Below are 25,525 nucleotides of genomic sequence, written 5' to 3'. Positions count from 1 at the left end.
TTACAAAATTATTAAGAGCAAATAACGCCAGGTGGCGCCACAACAAGCATGCATTTATTGGCGCTTCATAACGTTGCACTTAGCTCATCTACCGAGCACTAGATGTCGCTATTGCACCCAACAGTTTCTAACGAAAATTCATAACGTTTTAGTAAATTTAAAAAAACTTGTAACTTTTTATTGAACAGTGGGCGCTTGTTTTTGTTATTTTCGTACATACGTCTCGCGTTGCTTTGCATATATACACAAAAAATACCAATGCTTAAATAACTAAATTGATATAGTACATTTGCCAATCTTCAACTTAATATTTTCGTTTCCTCTCTTGTTTGTACAATTCGATATACACATTAAAACATTTAACATACAAATTACAAATTAAAAAATACAAAATATATAAGATATGAACATACAAATATGTATATTTCAGCTAAACAAGTTTTTTGTGTTGTTTCGCTGCTCGCTTCTACCGTATAGGAAATTGTTGTCATCTGCTTCAGGATTGGCTACGATGTGAGGCTGAGGGACCTTCAGGGCTCCTCCTTGACCGTTGGTGTTTCCGTTGCTGCTCCCTCTGCTGCTGCTGCTGTTGTTGTTGTAGTTGTTGTGGGAAATAGTTTGGAGGCAAGCGTCTTCTTCAGCTGCAATATGCACTTGGACTCCTCGGCCTCTGCTTCCAGCTGTCGCGTCAGTTGCTCCTCCTCCTGCTGCTGCTGCTCCTGCTGCGGTTGCTCCTCGCTGCTGTCGTCGCCCGACTTGGCTCGCTCCGTCTGCAGCCGGCGCAGCTCCTGTGCCAGCGTTTCCGCTGACTCCGACTGCGTGGGCGTATGCGAGGATGTGGGCGTGTGCGAGGCGGAGCAGCTGGACGAGGCGGAGCTGCGTGATGTTGCCAATGGCAGTGACTGTGGCTGCTGCTGTTGTTGCTGCTGTTGCTGCTGCTGTTGCTGCTGCTGCTGCTGCTGCTGCGTGACCTTGCCCATGAACGTGCGTATCTCCTCGAAGTAGGACTCCTCATTGGGATTCTCGCAGAAGCGTCGAATGCAATGCATGCGCTCGCTGACCCCACTCAGGGCGCTCAGCGAGACCGCATCCGATTCGTGCTTCTTGAGATGCCGGTCGAGATTCGTCTGCTGGCCGAAGCAGCGCTCGCAGATCTCGCACTTGAACGGGCGCTCCTTGTTGTGGATGTTGCGCACGTGCCGCTGCAGGTTCGAGGAGATGCTGAAGGAACGTTCGCAGTACTTGCACTTGTAGGGCTGCTCGCCCGTGTGGGTGCGCAGGTGCCGGGTGAGATTGGCGGAGCGCGGAAAGACCTTGCCGCAGAACTTGCACGTGTAGCGATCCTTGTTGCGCTGCACGGGCAGTGAGTTGCCTCCTGCAGCCGCAGCAGCTTGGGGCTGGGCCTGGGACTGGGACTGCGCCTGCCGCTGCTTGGCCTTGCGCGAATGCTGCCGCGATTGGAATTCCTGCAGCTGCGGATGCGGATGGGGATGCGGCGTAGGTGTAGGCGTGGCCGTGCCCGTGGGCAAGTCCAGCTTCAGTTGCTCCAGCTTCAGCTGATGCTGCTGCTGTTGCTGCTCGCTGGGCGGCCAGCTCAGGTCGCTCTTCTTGAGCGGATGGCGAAACGCAAACTCCGACGCCGTCGGACACGTCGCGCCCGTTGGCGCGCCCGTCGGCGGCGCAAACACATTGCGATACTGTAGCGGCAGCGTCTTGGTCATCGCCTCCAGCAGCGTCGAGTGCACGCCAGCAGCGACAATGGCATTGGGCGCTGGCGCTGGGGGCGACGCGGTGACGCCCTCGCGCAGCGCACGCAGCATCTTGCGGCTCATGTCGAAGCCCAGGTCGGCCAGCGAGGCGGCTATGTGATTGTTGTTCAGCTCCTTCTCCTTGCGCTGCACCGCCAGCTCGTTAGCGAACAGGATTAGATTGCTGTTCTCATCCTCCAGCGGCTGCGGCTCCAGCGTCTCCTCCTCCTCCTCCTGCAGCTTGACGGGCTGCCGTCGCTTGTGGGCCAGTCGCAGGTCCAGCGGCTGATCGTAGCTGCTGCGTCGCTTCGCCTTGTTGCCATGATGTGATTGTTGTTGTTGCTGCTGTTGCTGGTGTTGCTGTTGCTGTTGTTGTTGTTGGTGGCGCGCTGCTGCTGTTGTCGTCATGCTGCTGCTGGCTATGGCCGCCGTCGTCGAGGCGGACAGATCATAAGGTACATGTGATATATACGATGTGGGTATTAATCCTAAGGCAGGGTAAACACAGCCCTGTTTTGGGCTAGGAAGCATCTTTCTTGGTGAGTGGTCTTTCTCTCTCATAACTGTTAACTGATTCACTTGTGTTGCTCTTGTCGTTGTCTTGCTTCAGTTTTGGTGGTGCTTTACAATAGATTCTCGTCTGCTTTCTCTTCTTCTTCCTATATGCTGATATTTTTGTTATTTCTGCTGTCTTTGAGTTAAGAAATGTTCAAAGGCAGGATTTATAAACCTGTTGAAGAGACAGAGAGATACGAAAGTTATTAAAAAAATTAAACTGAATAAAAAAATTTTTAAATTCAATTTGTATTATTTTTTAATATATATAAATATATATATATATATATTTTTTAATAATGCAATTCCTTAAAATAAATGTATGAAAAAATCTAGTAGATATTTTTGTATTTATGAATTCCCATGGGATCACTTATAGGTATATTTGTTTATAAAAAATAATACGAAAGGAAGCATAAATATGTTTGCACTTATTATTCCCAATGATCTATGCCAGCTTAATAATGAGATTACTGATAGGGCTATCTGATGCGGATGGAGTCAGAGAAAGGCAGTCAGATAGAGCGAACTAGAGTGAGTGAGATACTCTAAGTATTTTTGAATAACTAAATACTGTTCGATTCACTTATGCTGACATACGTATACTCCGATTTTCTGATGAGCTTTGCAACAGATATTAATTAGCCCCATTGTCACAGCATTCGATCACCCAACAAGTGGAGACCTTCGGCTAAGACAACATTCCATCCAAATACACAGCCCAAATATTCAAATCCGGATTCTTATTTATCAGTTGTCCAAATAACTAGGCCACTGAGAGAACTTATGTATCCACCTAATAGAATTGTTGATTAATTAGATACACTCTGTATAATGTTAACATAGTAAATATATTAATATTTTAGCATATTCGCTATATCCTAAAGAGGAGTTACACTATTAATATCTCTCTAAGTATTAGATATTTCGATTTTGATGCCATAGATCGTCGGGTAGCCCAGTTCCAGATGCGTCACATCATAATTCTCACAGCTGTGCAGGTTCTAATAGCCCGGGGTAATTCCCATATACGTCATGACTTTAACCTAATGGCATAAACAAAATAGAGAATAGGAATGCCTTAAGTGCAAAAAAGTAAAAAATACCAGAAGAAATAAACATAATTGTCTTAAAGAGAACTCAATTTTCATGCGACAACTAAATTCAGTTTCAGTTGCTGTTTTTTTTTATACATTTATTTTTTAAACTAACAATTTTTTTTTTTGGCGCAATGCCAAAAGCCCCCAGTTTAAACAATTGTTCTATTGTGTGTTGTTTTGGAACGGAAAGAAACAAGAAAAAAAAAAAAACATAGTAATAATAATAGATGAAGAAAAAAACCGAATGCTAACGGTATCTAGAGTGACGATTATGTAAGACAAAGCAGACCGAAAAAAAAACACTGACAAACATCTAAGTATACATTAGCAGAGGGCGGAGCGAAGCGGGAGTGTGGGTGCGGGGGGTGGGCACACCATTTGCCCCCATGGAGGTCGTCGGTTTGAGGTGCGTGCTGCGTAGGCTGCAGTTTAGCCAAACAGTCTGAGGCAGTTGTCAGCTGGAAGTTTGCCTCTTTGCCACTTGGCCTCCAGGCAGATGGCACGCCAGTCATGTGAACCAGGCAGCAGCAGCAGCTAAAACAAAGCCACTGACAGTCAACAAAGTCAACTGCAACTGCAGTTGCAAGCAGTCAATGCGCTCATGCCGTTCTATGACAGACTTTAAGGTACTCTGGAAATAGCTATGCAAGCAAAAATATCTTCTATATATATGTATCATATATACATATATGTCAGCTTTATGGTTTACTGTTCTTATTATACCTCTATGCATTGAATGCCTATGAAATATGGCTATATAACTACATATATATTACTTTACACGATTTCTTATATTTTGTTGACTAATGAGAGATTTACAAATATTAAAAAATAAATAAATATAAACAGTATACTAAATAAAAATAAATATTATATTTTGGATAATATTAAAAAATAATAATAATAATTAAAATAAATATATATATATATATATATATATATATATATATATATATATATATATATATATATATATATATATATATATATATATATATATAATTTAAAAAAATAAAAATTATGTATAATAAATATACAAAAATATGAATTCAGATAAAAATTAAAATATATATAAAATTACATAAAAATGTTAACATATTTCATATAAAGTTTTCCAGACAGATATTTGAAATAAAATAATGTAATATATTTTAATAAGAGAAATATCATATTTGAAGGGATTTATAAAGCTAAAAGTCTTTGCATCTCAAAGATGCAAATCTAAAATATATAAATAGAACAAATTGCTGAGGCTTTTGTTGAGTTTAGCTGATATGAATTACGCCGCTGATATGAATTACAAATTACAGGGTATCACCACATCAGCTGCCACTGCCACACGCTGCAGCTGTAGGCGTCCAATGAAGCTGCAACTGTTGCTGTTGTTGCTCTTGCTGTTGCTCTTGCTATCTAGAACAGAATATTTCACGAGACATTTTCCGTGGGCTGCTGCAGCATTTAGCGGCTCCAACACACACTCACAAACACACACACACACATGTGCACAATCGCACAACAAATTGCCTTTTGTTGCTGTTGGCCTAAAACTTAATTAGCCGCATTTGCTGCTTTGATTTACTGCTTTCAGCCATTTGTAAGACTTGAAATATTTCTACCCAAAAAAACAAAAAACAAAGCAAAAAGTATTTGGAGCTTGAGAACTTTTGCGTTGGCCGCCTCGTTGATGACATAAGTTAGCTGATCTGCGATCTTAAAGCAGATACTTAACACTCGCAGCTGTTAGACTAGAGACAGTTTAGTCCACGACGAACTTGAATCATATTTTGAGTAGCATCGAAGTAACATTCGATTGAATCGATTAATGACTACGTCAAAACAATTTAGCTGAATGATCTTGAGAGAGAGTGTATGTGTGTGTGTGTGTGAGAGAGAGAGAGAAAATGAGCGAGCGAGAGCACGAGTAAGCTGCTAATCAATTTGATTGGTCAGCTGAGATGATCAGAGCTGAGCTGATCATTTATAATTAAGTTATTATCGATAAGTGCGATTAGAAGGTGAACTTCACTTGGGTTCATGTTTCAGTTAGGCAATTACACGAAACTTTTTTGCATAATATATAAATATCACTTAGCTAGGTCTATGGGAAAGTCAATTTTAAATCTAGAAATGACAATGAGAATTCAAACTAATATTGACATTAATACTTAAAAAATATGAAATATTTTCATACACCAAATTAAATGTTATATAATATAAAATAATTCATATAAAGAAATAACAAGCTTATAAATATAATATCTAATATATTTTATTCAAAATGGAAACACTCTATTACAAAATGCGTCTGCATCTTGAGCTCCCTTAAATGAAAGCAGCAAATATTTTAACGCCTTTTCCCGGCAATTTTCAATTAGCGAAAAGACGCGGCATGGAAACCTCTTCAAATGGAATTGCATATCGATGTGTTTATAATTTGTGGCTAACGTGCAAAAGTGGTTGACAATTATGGCCAACGCTCTGGCCAGCCGACTGCATCATCATTAAAGAGAGAGAGAAAAAAAACGGATGCCCAAAGCAGATGATGATGGGGAGCGAAAGAAAAAAAAACCAATTAAAGAGTAACAAAGTTTAAGCGGACCGACAGCAGAGCCAACGACGACGGCGACGACGACAACGAGAGCAATGAAGCAAACAGTTCAAAAAACGGCCAGTGAAGGTACAACAACAACAACAACAACAAACAACCAACAACGTCGCATGTTGCAAAGAAAAGTGAAATCAAAGTTGTAAAACCGCGAAAAACGCAGTCAGGCAGACAAACAGACAGCGACACATAACAGCAACAACAACAACAACAGCTAACTGGCAACGCTCCAGATTGGAAAATGTCCAGTGGAAGATGTCGACAGGCAACAACAGCCACAGCAACAGCAGCAACTGCAATGTTGCCTATCTTGGTAGCAGCATAGCTCAAGTTGATGCCAAGCCAGCATAATCAGCCCCCACAAAGCCGTTGACAATACTCGGACGAAGAGATTAGCTTGGTCATGCTCAAAATGGATCACACCGTACCCATCATCAAAGCCAGCTTACAGCAGCCGCACCACCTCTCCCTCCCAGCCACCAGCCCCGGGCATCAAGAGCGGCAGCAGCCTTATGATTATGTATATACCCTCAAACAGGTAGTTGAAGAGGAGTATCATATTTACTGGCATAGCTGAGCTGGAGCTGAGAAAGTGACAGACGGCAAGTGATGGAATGTGTTTGGCTTTACAGCATAGATCGGATGTATTTATATGTTATTAAATCTCCTAAGTATATATATAGCAGAAGTCCTTTAGGTGTAAGGACTCCATCTCGCAACTACTTTTAGCTCAAGGATAAATTGCTTCCTGAAATTCCACTAAACAAAATGATTGATCCTCAGAGTCTAAAGAAGAAAGCTCTTCATCGATTTTTAACTTCCATTTCTGTGTGAGCAAACGACCTTTCAATCTACTTTGAGCGCCTATCCCAAAAATAAATAAAAAGTACATTCTGTTCCATAAGACATTGTGGTATTTATCATAATTTGTTCTTATAGCAGCCAGAAATTATAAATATTATAGCCTTTTCCATCTGATAGTAAGAGTAAGAGTGTAAGCAAGAGTAAGAATCCCTAAATCGGGTATATCTCTAGTCGTATTTACTTTTTTTACGTAATCTTCAACCAGCTGGATACATGCTACATGTTCTTGTAATTATCTAGAAGTTAATCTATACAAATCAATTCTCTTTTCAGTGCATTTCATTACAAGTTATCAGCAGTCAGGCAAAGCAGTATCCCTTGCTTCATTTTCCGCCATTCTTCCTCCATTCCTTCTAGTAGCAGTTAATACTTTTCAATGTTTTCGTAAAATTTCGCATACAATCTTAACAGCCCCTCACTCTCTTCATGCTACAGAGTATCTAGCAGTCAATCAACTTTTTTTGAATGCCCGGCGACTTGGTCATTAGCCTGCAGCTGCATAATTATAACGCCAAGCAGCAGTCAGCATTAGCAACTTAATCATCGCCATCAGCATCATCATTATCATCATTATCGTCATTATCATCAGCATAATCGTCATCATCTTTGTCATCCACATAATCAGCGAGTGGCTTCGGTTACGCTTGTGGTCCGCGCTAGGAGCAAAGCATAATCAACCGCAACGAGCTAACAGTTAACCCAAGCTAAAAACTATAGCTAAAGCTATAGCTAAATACAACAACTATAGCGAAAAGTCCAGCTGGAGACGAAGCGACGCGCAATGAAAAACGAGAGTAAAAATCCAAAGCGCAGCCGCCGTGCATTGAAATGGAAAATTAAACCTTGTTACATCAGTGCAAAAAGCAAGATGCAACAACAACAACAACAACAGCAACAGCAACAGCAACAGAGACGACTGACAAGCAATGCGGCGACAAACGTTTGCTGGCAGGATCTACAAACACAAACACACACACACACATGCATATATACTAACACTCTCTCTACACACACGCACACTCAGCTCATTCACTCTCTCGACTCGCATCCATCTCGAACTCTAACGAGGCAACCTGATACCAAAATCGTCACAACAAACGGCCAAAACAACAACAAACAAACACGCAAACACTACAAACATAGAAACACAAACACACACATACACTCACACACTCAGTGCACACTCATATATGAAGTCAGGCGCAAGTTGAGGCAGGTAATGAAAATAATATGCGGCATTTATTTTGGAGTTCCATTGGGAAATCATTCACGCATGTGTAGCTGGGTCTCTAATAAGAAATTCATATTGGTTAGTAAAATACAAATTTTAGAATAATTTGTTACTTTTTTATGGAAAAGTAAAGAACAATATTAAATTTAATATTGAGAAATATTGCTAAAAAAAATGCCTTAGAGAATATTGTGAATATAAATACATATATGGCGAATTAAATAATATATATTTATTTATATTACTTGTTTCGGTGCCTTCAAAGTGATTAGCTCTTTTTATAAATTATTTGGATGACTTTAATGATTAAATTACGTACATTAGAGTACAGTTTCGATAACTTGTACCCGCTAAATAAACAAAAATTCTATCTCCTTGAAAAAAAAAAATCATTCTAGATGATTCTCGATAGTTTGAACTTTTCAGTAAATCGAAAAAAAAATCATATCCCTTATTATTTGATAAAGCATGAAACACTATTTATAATTAAAAATTTAAAGAGTTTTGTTAAATAATAAATAGAAGCTAAGATAATTAAATAATATTTATATAAAAAGTAATAATAATTATTATTTTTTTCTTTTTTTTTAAAGTATTTAGTACCTTTCATACTATGAATATTTTTAAGCCTAAAAGAGCATTTAGCAAAACCTCTATTTCTTCCTTGACTAAATTTTTGTTTTACATTTTATATTAAACAATATTATAGAAATAAATAAAAATATAAACAAGCTGAACCATTCCCAACATCAAACGCAAATCAGACCTAAGCCATTCGAGCTCTTGCGAATGATTCAGAAATTATTCAAATTATTAGCCTCAACGCCATTTCTCCAACTGTGAATGATCGCAGAAATTGTTGCAGATTAAAAATTGTTGAAAAGAAATGCAGCAGCAAATGCCACACATCAACAAGAGCAACTGCAGCAGCAGCGACGACAGCAGCAGCAGCAGCAGCAACAACAACAACAACAACAATTTGCAACAAAGTTGGATGCGTTTTGCAGCTGAATGGCTGATGATGTTGATGATGCGACTGCATTGGAGCAATCTGTACCACTTTTCCTAGCGCTGGACACAACAAGTGTAGCGGCAGCAGCAGCAACTGTTGCTGCTGCTGCAGTTGCTGCAACAGTCGCAAACACATCTCCAAATCACGTCTTGCCGCGTTTGTCGTCTGCGTTACATATCTCGTTGTCTAGATTGGCTGCCCGACTGCCAGCCACAGCGCGCTGTATAGATGTATCTGTATCTGCGAATGTATCTGTGGCTCTAGCTGCTGCTGCTGCTGCTGCTGGCTATAGCTGCCTATGGTCTATGGCCTGGATGGTCGTCAGCGGCATAAAAAGTGAGAGTGACATCGGAAATTGTTTCATTTTTTAGCCAAAACGAAATTAACAACAACAAACACACACACATATAGGATGCTTGCCCCGCCTCCCACTCTGCCCCCTCTGCAGTCTTGTTTCGATCTAAGCTCGGTCGTTGATCGTTGGCCAAATGAATGAATGTCGAAAACTGTATCGACCACAAACTGTTCGCACAGAGAGCTACTTGCCGTCAGCCCAGTGGCTTAGCTCCTCGACTGTGGCAAGTGCTTTCCCAACGGCCGCCAGGCTGCTGCAAGTGCTGCAAGTGCTGCGATTGCTGCAACTGCTGCATCCTGTTGTTTGTTATAGTTTTCGACGTTTTATTTCTTACTTAAAGGCTGTCTTTTTTTTTTTTTTTTTTTTTTTTTTTTTTTTTTGTACTTGTTTTTTGTTGTGGCTTTTGTATTTTATATAACTAAACGTCGCAAGCGTCCAGGCTCAGCTTTCGGCCAAACAAATGTCTGTTGCATGTTGCATGTGGCAGCGCTTAAATAATTGAAATTTTTCACCGCATTTCGTAGGTGCAAAATTGGTCGACTTGCAGCTCGACTATCGGTTGAGCAATTTTTCTTCTTCTTGTTGCGGGACACTTTAATGCTCCTCTGTTTAGAGCGCTCATTTGTAAATGACAATCAGGCCAACGAAGTCTGCCGGCCAGACTTGGATTTTATTGAGCTGCTGCAGCTGCCACATTGCTTGCTGGCCTGATATACGAGCCGGCGCACTGGCCCTGTGGGCGGCCAGCCTCTTGGAGGCGCTTACTAATATCCGACTGCGAATATCTGACATTTATTCTATATTTAAAGTTAGTTTTATATGCGACATGAGTTACCGACTGCAGTCTCATATGCGACTTTAAAGCTGTGGATTTTCGAGCCATTTGAGCTAATTGCGACTAGAACTGCTCTGGCAGACTAAGAGATACCCTTCAAAGTGCCCATGAGCCTTAGAACTACGTTATTTCTTATTTGAGCTGATTATATGGCATATTTTCTGAATATTCGATATAGTTTTTATGTTTTATTTCATGAAATTTCAAACAGCTGTATATAATTTCAGCTTGAATTAGATAGATAATGATTGTTATCTTTGAAGTCTTAAGCTACGTCTTACGTTTGTGTTATTAGAAATATTTTATCCTAAGCTCCCATTTTCGATGTGTTTAACATATCAAAAGTCCAAGGCAGAAATAAAAGAAATATTAATTATTATTATTATTTTTTTTTTTTTGACAAAAATATTCAGAGAGAAACAAAAAATACAAATAAAGTAAATAATAAAAATGAAATAAATAAATAAATAAATAAATTTAAATGAAAAAAAAAATATATATATATGAATATAATTTTTCTTTGTTTATAAGTCAGATATAAGTTTTGTAATTATTTTTTTATTTTTTCATTTTTTTTTTTGTATATTTAAAAAATATTGCCTTTAATTTCTTTAAAATTATATGCAAAAAATGTTTATACAAATATTAAAATTTAAAAATATGTATATAAAATTTAAAATTAAGTTAAAGTTCGTATACAATTCAAAATGAATACATAAAGTTAATACATATACTAGATTGTTTTATTTTCAGTGTGTTACACTATAAGATGTAGATGACAATTCATCATAGTTAGCTAGAGCGGCGTCAGACTTGATTTCATTTAGCTTTGACTCTCATTTGCTCGAAGTTGATAGATAAAGCACTCGCTGGACATGCAGAGCCACCGCAGGCATGGCATGCATTTGAATATCCGTGTGGCACCCACTCGCTCGAGTGAATGTTGCCCAGCGAAATTTTGAAAGTGTTTACGAGATCGAAACTAGCCGAGAGACGAGAGATGAGAGACGGGAGCTGTGAGCAAAGAGTCAAGACAAACAGCAAACAGCAGCAGTTGCAGCAGCAGGAGCAAACTTTATATTCAAATATTTAATTGTACAAAACACTTAAAGCTAACAAAACGAAATAAATACAAATAATTGTGCATTTCACGACTTCATCAGAGACCACAACTCAAAGAGCCGAAAAAAGCTGCTCCATTTGATTGCCTAAACGCTGATGCAATTAATTAAAATTTTATTTCTTCATTGAGCCTCGCACTTCTGTCTGTCTGACTGTCTCTCTCTGTCTGTGTGTGTGTGTGGAAGCAACTCATTTGATATAAATTTATTACCACATAATTCAGTTGCAGTTCGACTCAGTTCAACTGAGCCAGGTGATACAATTATTCCAAAAGCCAGCCAGCCAGCCAGCCGGGCAGCCAGTTAAGCTTGTTCTAGTTGAAAGCGATAGCCCGAGCTACCCGGCCAGTTTTGTCGCCAGTTAAGGAGGAAAAAAAAACAACAGTCAACACACACACAGTCTATTAGATATATATGAAAAAAAAAAAAAGAAATAACGAAATAGAAGCAGCAAAAAGAAATACAAAATTGAAAAGAAACCGTATCAACATTCACATCATAAGTAAACCAGTTTGCACCTGAGAGAGGAAGAAGAAAGTTGTCTTGGCCATTTTGGTGGCTCACAATAACTGCATCCAGTGCATGCCTCACATGAGCACATCTATGAATCCCAAGGAGCCCCAACCTGTGCCTGTGCCTGCGCCTTGTTAACTCTGCTGCGGGCGTCGAACAATGGCCAAAAACCTAACTGTAACATGGCTAACATTTTTTCCTCCTCATCCATAAGCATAAAATATTGCGCACATCCCGAATACAGAAAACAGAAAACAGAAAAAACAACAACAACAACAAAGAGAAGACAAACAAAAAATTGAAAACACATTCAGCAAACGTCGCATGTCCGAATGCCTCTCGCTGCAGGCCTAATTATATTGCAGGCCGAGCCAATTGCAATCCCCTCCCCCTCACTTTTCATCTGCTCAGCAGCCTTTCGCCCCCGCCGACCTGCCTTATGAGCAGGCAACAACTGCAGCAGCAGTAAACATGCGGCTACTGTTTGGGCCACGTGCGCTGCCAAGATCAGATTAGCCATAAATCAAATTGGTAACGACCTAGAGATATCCTGTAATATGCATTTGCATTCACTTATGAAATGCTTTATTATTATTTTATTTATTAGTATTTATTATTTATTAGTAAAAGTCGTTACATATATAAAATATGGCTTCACATTTCACTGATTACTTCACTGATTATTTGCAATTTATATAATTATTAAACATAAAATAATTGTAATTTTCGTTTATATTCTTACTAGAAGTAGACTTTCTGAGCTGTTTATTAATTTGTGCCCAGATTCAACTTAAGCTTTTGCATATCGACGAAGCCAATGCTCGCTTCGGCAATCGCTGGCCAGAAAGTGAATGGCTTTCTTTCACATATGCATCCGCCTAGACTGAGCATAAATCTTATTCGTTTCGTTCATTCATGCTAAACAGACGCTTGCCAGCATTTTATGCTGTGACTGTGAAAAGGATTGATTGCTGTTAGTTTAACGAGATCATCTGCACTTTAAGTAACATTTTTTTTTTTTTTTTTTTGTAATTTTAAGAGCTTCAGCTTAACAGCTTGCTTTTCAATGCTTTCAATAATTATTTTAATATATATTTATTTATTTATAATTTATTAATACTTTCTATGCAACACTCAAATTATAATTTGAATAGAGTTGTTGTATATTCACTTAGCTGAACGGATAAATATATTAATTAATTTAATTCTTAAAATCTATTCATATGCTATCTACTTAAAATTAATACTCAGTGTGAAAAAAAAAACTATTCACTCTAAGATCTGAAGTATTCTGCCTTTAGAATTTATTCTGGACTAAAGCTAAAATATTCGCATTTCATTTATGTCAATTCCAAATGATTCCCATTAATTTAATTTCTCATTATTCCATATTATATTATTACTCTATAATCACTGTCAATTATTTCCCTCCAGCATTTTTCACTCTCACTTATCTCCACGTCTTCCTCTGATGCTCTAGGCTACAGGGTATTTCAAATACGACAATCAATGTGCAAATTCCAATCGCAGCTGCCACTGCCACTTGGCCTAAAGTGAAAGTGCTCCAGTTGCTGCGTTGCGTCCGCGGATGTCGCCATCGAGCGCCAAGTGCTTTGACTCCTCCTCACACACGCTCAACCCATCCCGATCCCCGTTCAAGCCGATTCAAGGCGATGTGAGCCGATCTCTGGGCAGCAGCTGCTGCGTCGCACTTGCTGACAAGCTGTTTGTGTCGCACCCTCTTGTCGCGAATGCCATGCGCTGCCACGCCCCGCGGCTGATTCGCCCGCCTTTCGCACACTGAGCCATGGCTGTGTGCACATTGCAGAATAATTGGCCCCGACTGGGAGCTCAATTAGCGCTGCCCGGGCAATTACATTTGACGGCTTTGCACACATGTTCAGCATTCGCTTGGCTTTTATTTTGTTTTTATTTTTTGCTCCCGCTTTCCCACCCCCTCTCGCTCCCCATCACTATTTGTTCAATTATTTTTCCAGTGTTGGTAAATTGCCTAAATGCATTAGCGGCATTCGTCGCGCATGGCTTAAATGGCTTTTCCTTCCGGTCACCCAATGCAAAACTTGATCTTGTCAATCTCAGCTCAATTCTGAGGCCTCACAGCGACAGTGGCTTATAATTGCATACGCTCAGGCGTTAAAATCGGCCGAATAACAGTATTTCAAATCGATTAAGCTAATGTCTTTTCCTATAATTATTATGACATTATTATTCGCTATCTAAAGTTTTCAATCAACTGCAAATCTATAAATATTTGACAGCAATTTGCTTTCAATACTCAACGGTAGTATAATGAAACCGCGCTAAAATTGATATATATTTATATTCACTATCTGAAACTTAAGTGTGTGAAATTCAGCTTTATGTTGTGCATTTTATGAGCTAACTAAATTAAATTGCTCATCTCTCTCATATCATCGCATTTGATCGCCTTATCGTTACTTTTGGTTGGTTAGCCTTTCAGTCAAGCCAAATTTTAATATTAAGAGACTTTCGGAAATGCGAAAGCTATAACTAATAAAGGTGTAAGGACATCAATCAATCAAGAATAGTTGATTTAAGACTTATTGATTGCTGACATTAATCATATCAAGTCTGATTTAATTATTGTATGCATGTATATTATAAATACTATATTTATGTATATTATAGAAAGCACAATTTTTTATGATATGATTTATCGGCTTGAAAGCGTTTCGACCAGTGATCAAATCAATCAACTCTGCAGGCCTTTAAAATTTTATGAGCATCAGAAATTTGATTCGCATTAAATGTTTATGCTATTTTCAAAGAACTATAAAAATATGAACAAATCTGCTCCATCCTGCGCCTTAAAGACGTGAGCTGAACAAGCGCAGACAACCTATTTAATCGATCACAAATTTTCGATTTTCTCACCTCTTTTATTGCCTTTACACGCTCAGCTACCCATGGATAACGACTAGATGGCTAATATCTCACATTTTAATCGGAGTTTTTACTCCGAGTTAAATTTGGCCGATTACGAGCCGAGATTGCCATTCCACATAGCTGAAATATCTTCTGAAAGTAATCTCTGAAATGCGCCGTTCCATAAGCAGATGAAGGTATTCAATTTTTGGCTCGTTACGAACCGCATCGTATCCCAATTTTTGGTTACTTGTGTGTGCTTGTGTGTGTTTTTGTTGTGCTGCTCTGCACCCACTTACATAAAGTCGACGCAAATGAGCCACTGTCATGTCTAGCAGCCATTTTGGCCACCGCACAACCCACATAGTGCACATAATGTGGGCAAATTCTTGAAAATTGCCCACAAACTAGCCCACTTTGCAACTGGCCATCCAACAATGGAGCCAAGAGATAAATGAAAACAGAAAAAAAAATACACAAAACGTATTTCGGGGCACATCAATTGTAAAGCCAAGTACACCTGACTTTGTGTGTGTGTATGTGTGTGAGCCCATATATCATGGGACAAGCATGGTAGCAGACAATATGCCATGCTAAATGCGCTACAATTAGAGGAGAGCCCCCAACAACAATTCGTATCAAAAATGCGAAAAAAAACGAGACGTACACACACATTCATTTGAAATCTGAAATTTCACACACATGCGAGGTGTACGAAGTTAAGATTCAATGCGATGATTACATATTACTCGATGGTTGTTGTTGTTGTTGTCTGCAGAGTTTTATGGTCCAAGGTTAAATGCTTTGACTGGGGCATCAGGAATGTCTTGTCGTTGAAGGGAGGGCTGGGGACCCAAAAAGAGAGACAAAACGAGAAACTTTGCGACTTTGTGTCGCTTTAGTTGAAGCATTCATTGTGTTGTTGCTGTTGCTTGCGGCACAACTTCATTTGATTTGCAGTGAATATTAAAGCAATTTGTGGGATTATTTCCTATTGTAATCAACGGTTATACAAATATACATACCTATATACACATGTATGTGTCTACTCATCAGTGTCGACGAGACACATTCAGACAAAAGTCTGGCTTGTCTTGAGTCTGCTCTTTTGGGCCAGCTCATTTTCAAGTACAAACAATAACAACAACGACAACAACAACAACAACAACAACAGCAGCAGCAGCAATGACAACTCTCTTGATGACGCCGTACTGCACGCCGTCTTGTTTTTCCATGGGGTTTACGGGTCTTGTGGATCTCTTATATGAGAAGTTTTTGTTGTCATCTGCTGCTGTTGCTGTGTCGCCTGCCTGCGGCCAAAATGACGTTTATTTAGCTTTGTGTATGTTTTATCTAGTTAGCGTGAAAATTGCTCCAGTTTTTATTTCAAGTTGATTTTATATACTCTGATGTGTGGTATATATTCGCTATGTTGTAGCTAATGTGACAGACAAAATTTTATTGAAATTTAATATAAAGTGGATAAGAAAGAAAATCCACATATCTTTTAAATTATTTTTAAAAATTAATTTCATTTAATTTCTTAGTAGAATTTATATATTGATGCAAAAATATCTAAATTATGTGTAATTTTTAATTATTTCAACCATTTTTGGTTCATTATAAAGTAAAGAGTCTTAGTGAATAAAACTAGCAAGATATAATATATCACAATATTATAAATAATTTATTTTTATCTCGTGTTAACATTCTCAAGTGACTGTGCCTATTACTAACTGAAGAAGGAACCAAATAAATATCATGTGATATATAAAAAAAAAAACAGTCAACTTCAAAATAAGTTAGTGTATTTAAGCTTCCTCATAGTCAAAACTCTCTTTCCTTTCTTCAAATCGCATGCGAGATCATGATGTGCACAGATAGCAAACTTGATCAATGATGGGGCGCATTTATGATTCAATCTATGCGACATAGAATATCATTTTTATTTTGTTGTGTTTTTTGCTTTGGATGTTGTGTTTTACACCTTTTTAATTGTGGGCACACACACACACACACACACACACACATACACGCATATACACACACAATAATTAATTAAAGCTCTCTCATTGCATTCAAGGTCAAAGCGGGCCTGAAGCGCTCTTGGATTCAATTTGATATTGTTGTTGTTGTTGTTGCTGTTGTTGTTTAGTTGGTTAATTTACAGTGTAGTTTACTTTCAAAACACTTTACTTTTGCTTTCAAAATACGCGCATTGTTGTTGTAGCTGTTTTGTTTTTGTTTTTTGTTTTTTGTTTTCCTGGCTTATAAATGGGTGGGGTAATAATAAAGCCAAGTTTCTTAAGTAGATTCGCTCAGACTCGCCTCGGCACAGCCAATGTGCAGGGCCTCTGAAATTTATGTGCGACCCAGGTAGACAACCAACTGCAGAACGTTAACAATCTGCTAATGACTGTCGCTCCGAAAAAAGATCTAAAGCAAAGTGAAGCGTAAGGCGAGCTACGAGCCATTGGGTGTGGCAGCAGAACGTCTTGAATTGAGCTCGGATGAGTATGCAAATTATAATTATTGACGTCTCTTGCGTATGCGAATAACTCGATTGGGAAGCATTTTTGGCAAAGTGCGCTCACACACACGCAGCATCAGCTGCATTGCAAATATTTGAGTGGGAAATACAGAATAAATTGAGCTGGCAGAGTGCGAAGCTATGCGGAAGATTTGCAGCTGCCAAATAAAAGATTTGAGTGCAGAACTATGGGATGTAAGAATAATAGTATACCAGGAAAATATACTGGAATAGTTAGGCTTAAGAAATGAGAGAGAAGGAGAGAAGAAAAAGATGATAGAGGGAAAGAGGGGAATTAAGAGAGAGAGAGCAATAAAAATAGGCAGAGACGGAGAAAAAGAAAGATGGAGCGTAAATTCTATAGTAGAAAGATGGAGCGAAATTCTATAGTTGAGTCTATTGAGCTAAATTGAGTAAAGTCCATAATATTATTTGATTATAGATTATATCAGAAAAAGTAGCCGAAATTATGAATTGGTATGATAATATGAGTTTCATGTACGAGTAAAATTATACAATACACTAATGCAGTCGCAAATATTAGATATAAGTCAGGGAAACAAAAATTCAAAACTCTCTGTAATTTTGCATGGCATTACTCTACGAATGATCAGCATTGCCGAGTTAAGATTGCAATTTTAGAGAAACCAGACTACTTTCGGCTACCGAAGAGTTTTTAGGGTTATGCAGATATTCTTATATGTATAAATCATATCCTTATATATTATATAATATAATATATATAATATATAAGCTCTGGCCTTGTCATATAGCTTTTCTTTATTTTTATTTATTTATTACTATAATTATTATTAAATAGTAAATAGTATTAAATATTAGTAAATAGTAAAATAAATTATTTCAATGAAAAATCGTGTCCAATATTATGTTGAGTATATAGAATAATTCACAAAAAGTCGCTTTGTTATATATTATATTAGTTTCAATATTTTAAATATCGATATCTATGCTCATGCAGCTAGAATTCCTTTTTTAATTGTCTCTCTTTCAGCTCTGAGCATCTTATATAGATACATATTCTCCACTCGTTTTCTCTCTCTCTCTCTCTCTCTCTCTCTCTCTCTCTCTCTCTCTCTGCCACTAAATATATCGATATATATATATTTCTTCTGCAAACTCATTACTCGGTCAATCAAAAGAATGACTAGAAATACGCAATAGAACGTTGCAGCATTTACGTGGTATTCCACTGTACCTGTGTGTGTGTTTGTGTGTATGTGCCGTTCCAATTAGAATAAAACTCATCTCCTGTGCTGCATTGCAAATTATCTTACATAAGGCCACAGCGGGGGCACCTTCATGTATGCATACAACAATAAAAATATCTATCGATCGCTCTATATATGTATACATATTCTATATATATAAATTGCAGATCTATTGACTCTCTGCGACAGTGGGGTACAGTGGGCTGCAGTTTAGCCTGCCGGCAAATGATTTTCATTTAATCGATTTGCGTATTGCGCACAGCCGTAATTGCAGCAGTCGAGGGGGGGGCAATGAGGAGGTGGGGGTCGGCGGCATCTAAACTCGGGCAACTTTCATTGCGAGGTCGTCTAGAGCACCGCGAATGGCGCTGGATCGGTAGGCCTGGTTGGGCTGCCTGAATGTGGATTAAGTGTATGCCAAGGCATTAAGGCAGCGGTGCGCAGCTCGATTCGGAAACTTTAAGATCTGAATGCGTCGCAGCTTCGCGAGTGATTTGTTTTTTAGATTTTCAAAGTGATTGCGGTTATCCCAGTCGGAAACGCAGTCATCGTCATTGCGCCAACTCGAAAGGCAACAACAACAACAACAACAACAACAACAACAACAATAGTGAATTGAAATTGAAAACGAAATGTAGTAGAAGACGACGACGAAGCAGTAGCAGCAGATTGAAGGCAGAGAAAAAATCAGCGCACATTCCAAGTACACACAAAATGTGTAACGCAATCAAATCCATCGTTTCCGGTTTAAGACGCAATTAACCGACTGCGGATTACGTAGATGCCCAGACACCATTCACCTTGCCAGAAAACTCATCTCAACTCATCCCAAGATCTGGCCATGTCTGGTCATTGTATATATACATATATGTATATATATACATGGATATATATACATATATGTCTCTCTATATGAACGTCATGGCCAACAGTTTTGCAGTTTATTCACAACATTTCACTTATTTCTGTAATTTCAGTTGTATATTTTTCTCTCTCTCTCTTCCACTGTCTCTCCATCTCTCTCTCTCTGTCTTGGCTCTTGTAATTGGCATTTTGAATGTTGCAGACGCACAAATTTTGTTCGATAGTTAAATTGATGAAATGTCATAATTTTTGGTGCGTGTGAGTTTTTTTTTTTTTTCTTTTTCATTATTTTTTCTTACTTTTCCAGCGGCCAATCGCTTAGAAAGTTACTCGAATTTCATAGTCATAACAATTGGCCATGAAATTTGATGGGTTGGGGCAAAAGTGCCATTCGAAGACTTTCAAGTCTTAAATTAAGAAAATACATTTTTACTTTGGAATATATGTATATATTTCTGTTTCAGAATATTGTATAAAATTGATTGATAAATTTCAAGAAAAGTTAGAATGTGGGATGAGTTTATAGTATTGAATGTGATGTCATCCAAGCTGTCAATATTCTGGTGTGATAAATGTAACTCTCTTTTAAGTGCTCACAACTCTTCTACCCTCACTTTCTACATTAATAGGTAATGAAGGATATATCTTTAAGTTGAATTTTACTATGTTAAGAATATTTCTTAACCAAATAATTATTAATATATGTGTAAATCCGTGAAGGAGAAAGTTTATCTGCAGAGATTATATTTTATTCAGATTAATTCCCTTTATAATTTATATATATTTTTTCATTTTCTTGACAAGAAATATTTCATTTTGCCGACTCTCCCACTCCTTCTCTTTAGATGCAGAGACATCACTCTGTCTAGTAGACACTTACAAGATTGGTAATGTCTTTCGGCCTGTCTCGCTCTCTATCTGTGCCTTTCTGGCAGAGTTTGCTCAGTTTCCATTTTTCGAACAATACATTATAGATCACATCTAGAAAAGGATACCAGCATCTCCAACTAGCTTGCCCTTGACCCACTGCACTTTCTGCTCTACTTACATTCAGCCCAAACCTGTTTCCATTCTATACGTTCGATTCGCATCAGTCAATCTCGTTAAGAGCAGTAGTTCGACTAATCGTCTGTACATAGATTCGCCTAATTCCTATGTTCTTTACAGCCATTCTAAACAATCTCAAACTAATTAACTTCTTAATGAAGTGTACTTCCAGCTTCCACCTTCCACCTCTGTCCAACCGTCCATTCAGTTGGGCTCAACCTGTCCGGGCAAGCCGCTCACTCAACTCAACTCATCTCAACTCATTCACTCACTAGCCTCCAAGATCGTAAAATTAATGATCTGTTTTGTAGCGCTTCTTCTACGCCCATCTGCCACTTCCACATCGAGAGTTCGACTGCCACTGCATGACTGCGACGTAGACCAATTCGAAAAGCAACACAATTTAAGACAACCATCAACTTCTATTTAAAATTAAATTAACCTGCTTAATTTGCCAGCCCCAGCCCCCAACCTCAGCCTCAGCTTCAATCCATTTGCCCCATCCCCAGCCGATGCGAGTGCTGAGACGCGCCCAAAAACATTCACTCCGAGCAAATGAAAATCGAAAGGCGCTACTAATCGCCCCGTGTGCCTATATAGATGCCTATATCCACGCACAGTCGGCTGTATCTGCATCTGTTGGATACGTCTAAACTCTGGCCTGCTCGAACATTTCGTGCATTTAACGCACAAATGACCCGTTTAGACACGGCTCTTTGAGGCCTGTTTTGTTTTTTTTTTTTTTTTGTCTCGGCTTTGATATTGGATTCAATTCGGAATGCCGACCCTTTCACCCTTCACCACGAAGGCTGCTGTGATGGCCAGCTGGCTGCCAAATTTAGCAAAATTCGATTTGATTTTGATCGCTCAATTAGCGTAAAAGTAACATGTCAAAGCTATTAATCACTTTCGAAAATACAAGATAAAAAAAAAGACGTGCAACAATAATACGAGACACAAAAAAAAAAATAAAATAAAATAATAAATAAATAAATAAAAAAAATAAATAAAAAAAATATGGCTCAAATGGCAGGAAATTATGCCAGAAGTCTTCAGTTATGAATACCCTATTTTATAGTCTAGGGTATTCAGTTATAAATACCCATTTATAATATATAGAGTATCTTCTTTTATGAGCGACTTCTGCAAGGGTCTGATGTGCCTATAAAAACTTATCTCAACTTGTTCATCACGCATTAGAGTTTATCTCTGACTGATTGATTGATTGACTGTCTGACAGCCTGACTGAACATTCAGAGCTGAGCATTCACTGCACACGTGAAGTGAAGTGTAAAAAACTGTATTTTCTTTAAAAGTAAGAATTTCACTGGCAATAGTGGCAACTGAATATTCGTTTTATCTTCAATCGGAAAAAACTCATATGCTAATTTTAAAGACAGTTTATAGCAAAGTTCTACAGCTTGATAAGCCATACTATGGATAAATTCCATTTAAATCTATCTTATGCATAAACCCTCTTTCAGTCCACATTAATACTCATATAACATTTCCAATTTCTTGCTTCTTCTAACCTCGCTTCTCTCTCCTATATCACAGTAGCTTCAGCTGCCATTTGCCAATATTTATCTAAAATTCATTTAGCTGATACGGCTCAGAAAATACTTCCATTAGCCTGCTGCCCTTATACATGCTAAAGATAACAATAAAAGTGAGAAGCAAAATATAAAATTAAAAAAAAAAATTTTAAATATAATAGTAATAATAAAAACTGTTGCTCGTGCCTTTGGCAAAAGTGCGTGAATTTAGGCGTAACCCGAAATTATATAATTTATTATTTCTTTTGATTGGCAAAAATTAAAAAGTAACTTGAGCTCCATCTGTGTGGCCGCGAATGTATCTGTGCCTGCTGTAAATGTATGTATACGTATCTATATGTGTATTTGTGTCTGTATTCAGCCATAGCCATGCCCCCGTCTGCCGCCCCCTCCATCCATCGGTTGGACAACTCTATTCGCGCTGTTTTGGCCGTTTGAAGTCGAAAACGGCTGCGTCATTGCCCGAACTTCAATTTCATTCATTCATCAATTACAATGCACAAAAGTCGAACGGAACGCTGAAGCCTTGAATCTTGCAGATACGTAGATACAGTCATAACTGTAAATGTGTGTGTAACTGTGTGTGTGTGTAATGCTTGTGTTTGACATTAAGTTTAATATTTGTCGTAGATCCTGTAATTGCGTTGATTTAGTGCGCGCTAAGCTTTCAGATAGTTAAATGTATCTTTGAGATGCATTAAGCGCAAATGTGTATTTGTGTATTTTATAGCTTATTTGTGAGTGCTTGACATTAAGTTTAAGATTTACTGCAAATCCACTAATTTTGCTTATTATATGTGACTTGTACTACAAGGTACTCTAATGTATCTTTGAGATACATTTTCTATGAATGGACTTGAAAGGAAACACTTGAAGCTTTATATTTCCGTACTTAGATCCCCTGATAGATGATTGAGATCAGCATTGAGAGCTGCACTTCCAGCTACTCATATGTATCTATCTATATGTATATTAACTGTAACTGTATCCTACGTATCTGTGAGATGCAGTAACTGTAACTGTATCCTATAGCTATCTATGTATGCTTGTGCTCTTGCCATTGACATTAAGTTTGTGATTTATCGTAGATCCTGTGATTATGCTTATTAAATATGAGCGGTGCTTCAAGGCACTCGAATGTATCCCAGAGATACAAATGCTTGCTACTTACATGCTTGAAGTTGTATATGGTTGTAGTTGTTGTTGCAGCATCAATTTGCTAGCCTCTTCGAGTTTAATTGTACAACGTAGTCTAGTTGCTGCTGCTGCTGCTGCAGTTGTTGCTCTTGTTGCTGTTGCTGTTGCTGCTGTGACTGCTGCTGCTGCTGCTGCTGGTGCTGCAGCTATAAAATCCGCACGGATATCCGTTGGCCGGCAGGAAGAAATCAACATTTGAACACCGTTGGCGATTGCAGCGCTTTACGGATGTTGATAACCTGCATTGGCATTGGCTATAGCTATATAGAGTTGATCTTGTTGTTGTTGTCGCTGCTGTTGTTGTGATTGTCGTTGTCATTCTGCATGGGAGCAACAGCAACAACAAGGAGATCTGCGAGCTGCAAAGCCGACGGCGCGTGTGAGAAACGTTTTCTAACACTTTTTTATAGCTGTGACTCAGATACAGTTTTTTAGAGTTTTTTATTGAAGGAATTTTACGTATTTATAGTTTTGTAGTAGTTAACAGGTGATTGAGCTATATTTTATAGCAAAAGCACATAGAGTAGAATTATGAAGGACGTAAATGTCTATAGGCAGTTATTAACGATTATTTATATTTATAGAAACGGGTTTAAAAACTTAATATTTTAATTTTATTTATTATTCTCAAACTTTATTTTAATATAAGTTTTTCTACGTTATTTTTTTTTATTTTATGCTTTTTTACACTTTGTACAGACTAAAGACTTGATTTTGTTGTTGTGGCTTTCTTTAGTTGGCTGATATATGAATTCCGTTAGTTAGCTAATATTACTATACTAATTAACTGTAATTGTCGTATTATTCTCGTTGACACCAATCCTAACCGAGCACTTCCCAGTTTCGCTTAATCGGGTTGGCTTATATTTTTTATAATTTCATTATGGATTGTCTCTCTTTAATGCCTGCCCATAATAATCATCAGCCTGTACACATGTGCTTCAAGTTGTTGTTGTTGTTGTTGTTGTTATTGTAGCTTTTCCACAGCTTAACTCACTTTGCATTTGCATCTGTCACAATTTGCATTAATTGCATTTAAGTATGCAGTTATCATTGATTTAGCACCGATATTCACTTATATGTGTATATAGTTCACATTCGTATGCGATGCAGCTACTGGGCGCGTCCAAAGCTTGATATATTATTTTATATAGCAGTTTTTTCTTTCTATTTTGTGTCATAATTTGTGCCAGCTTAATGGGATAGTTAGGAATCGAAAACTTTTATACAACACATTTGTTTTTGCTCTAGTTAGGAATGTAAAAGTTGCAGATTTGTAGATTAAGTTAGAGTTTAAGTGTTGGAAAAGTTTCGTATTTATTTCACATTAGTAGTTTTTATTTACTATAGTAACATTTCTTTGCATAATAAATTCATAGAAAATAATCGTTTTTCATCTCTTTAGTTGACCAATTTTTCAAATACATTTGCACTATTTATTTTATTTTGTTACTCTTTTATTTAAAATTATTTTTATTGCTTATTTCTGAATTTGTATCAACACTGGCTGAGAATAATCCTTGAGCCACGCCCCTTGCAATTCACTGCATTGCTACATTTCCATATTAGTCGTATGTACCGTTATCTTGTAAGTATTAATCGCGCGCGCTAACATCGCGTTACGTTACGTTACGTTGCGTTCAGTGTTGGCTTACGTAGTTGGTCGATCGTCTGGGTTATCGTCTGCTGTGGGGCTGCTTGTGTGTGCTTTCGTTGTTATTGTTGTTGTTGTAATAGTTATGTGGCGCTGGTGTTGCGACCGACAAGCGACAACACGACCAATAGCTTTGAGACCGTCTCACGGACTGATGATAGGCGGCTAGCGCGCAGCTTCACAGTCAGAGTCACTGGCAGAAGCAGAAGCAGAAGCAGAAGCAGAGGCAGAGTCGAAGTCGGAGTCGAAGCGTCGTCAGAGTGCAAAGCGATTTCGATTTCCTAATAATAAACGCAAAATAGTTATACGGGCAGCAGCGACGTCTTCTGTCTATGTATGGGTGCTCTGAATGAATACGAAAAGAGCCGCGAGTCGCGAGACGAGCAGCAGAGACGATGAGTTCCACAAGCAGCAGAGTTAAGCTTAACAGCAGAGCAGCCGAAGAGCCGAGCACAACACAGAGCAGCGCAGCGCAGCGACGCTCAGCGAGCTGAGCTCAGCATTTTGAGGAAGTCCAGAGACGATGCAATAAATCGAAGCTAATACACTTCTTTCTTAATGTAGAGCACACACCACAGATCGAGCGATCCACAAATCCACAC

The 25,525-nt window shown here is 38.3% G+C and overlaps 1 protein-coding gene across 1 annotated transcript; it reads right to left on the bottom strand.

Moving 5' to 3' along the window:
- Positions 1-151: 151 nt before the first annotated feature.
- LOC108612164 (uncharacterized) lies at positions 152-25,525 on the bottom strand. The gene is made up of 2 exons (XM_018005073.2): positions 23,244-25,525; positions 152-2,478 (listed from the first exon to the last, which is right to left on the bottom strand). Exon 2 carries the CDS (start codon positions 2,307-2,309, stop codon positions 531-533), a length of 1,779 nt encoding a protein of 592 aa, XP_017860562.1. The 5' UTR covers positions 2,310-2,478; positions 23,244-25,525; the 3' UTR covers positions 152-530.

The sequence above is a fragment of the Drosophila arizonae genome, chromosome 3 (assembly GCF_054131065.1).
Source record: "Drosophila arizonae isolate 15081-1271.41 chromosome 3, UAZ_ARI_1.0, whole genome shotgun sequence".
In the NCBI taxonomy this organism is placed as follows: Eukaryota; Metazoa; Arthropoda; class Insecta; order Diptera; family Drosophilidae; genus Drosophila; species Drosophila arizonae.
Note: the sequence above shows the minus strand (reverse complement) of the source record. Positions and strands in the feature narration are given on the sequence as shown.

What these genes read in the sequence shown, in the direction of transcription:
- LOC108612164 (XM_018005073.2), bottom strand. Translation starts at nt 2,309, where the DNA reads ATGAGAGAGAAAGACCACTCACCAAGAAAGATGCTTCCTAGCCCAAAA.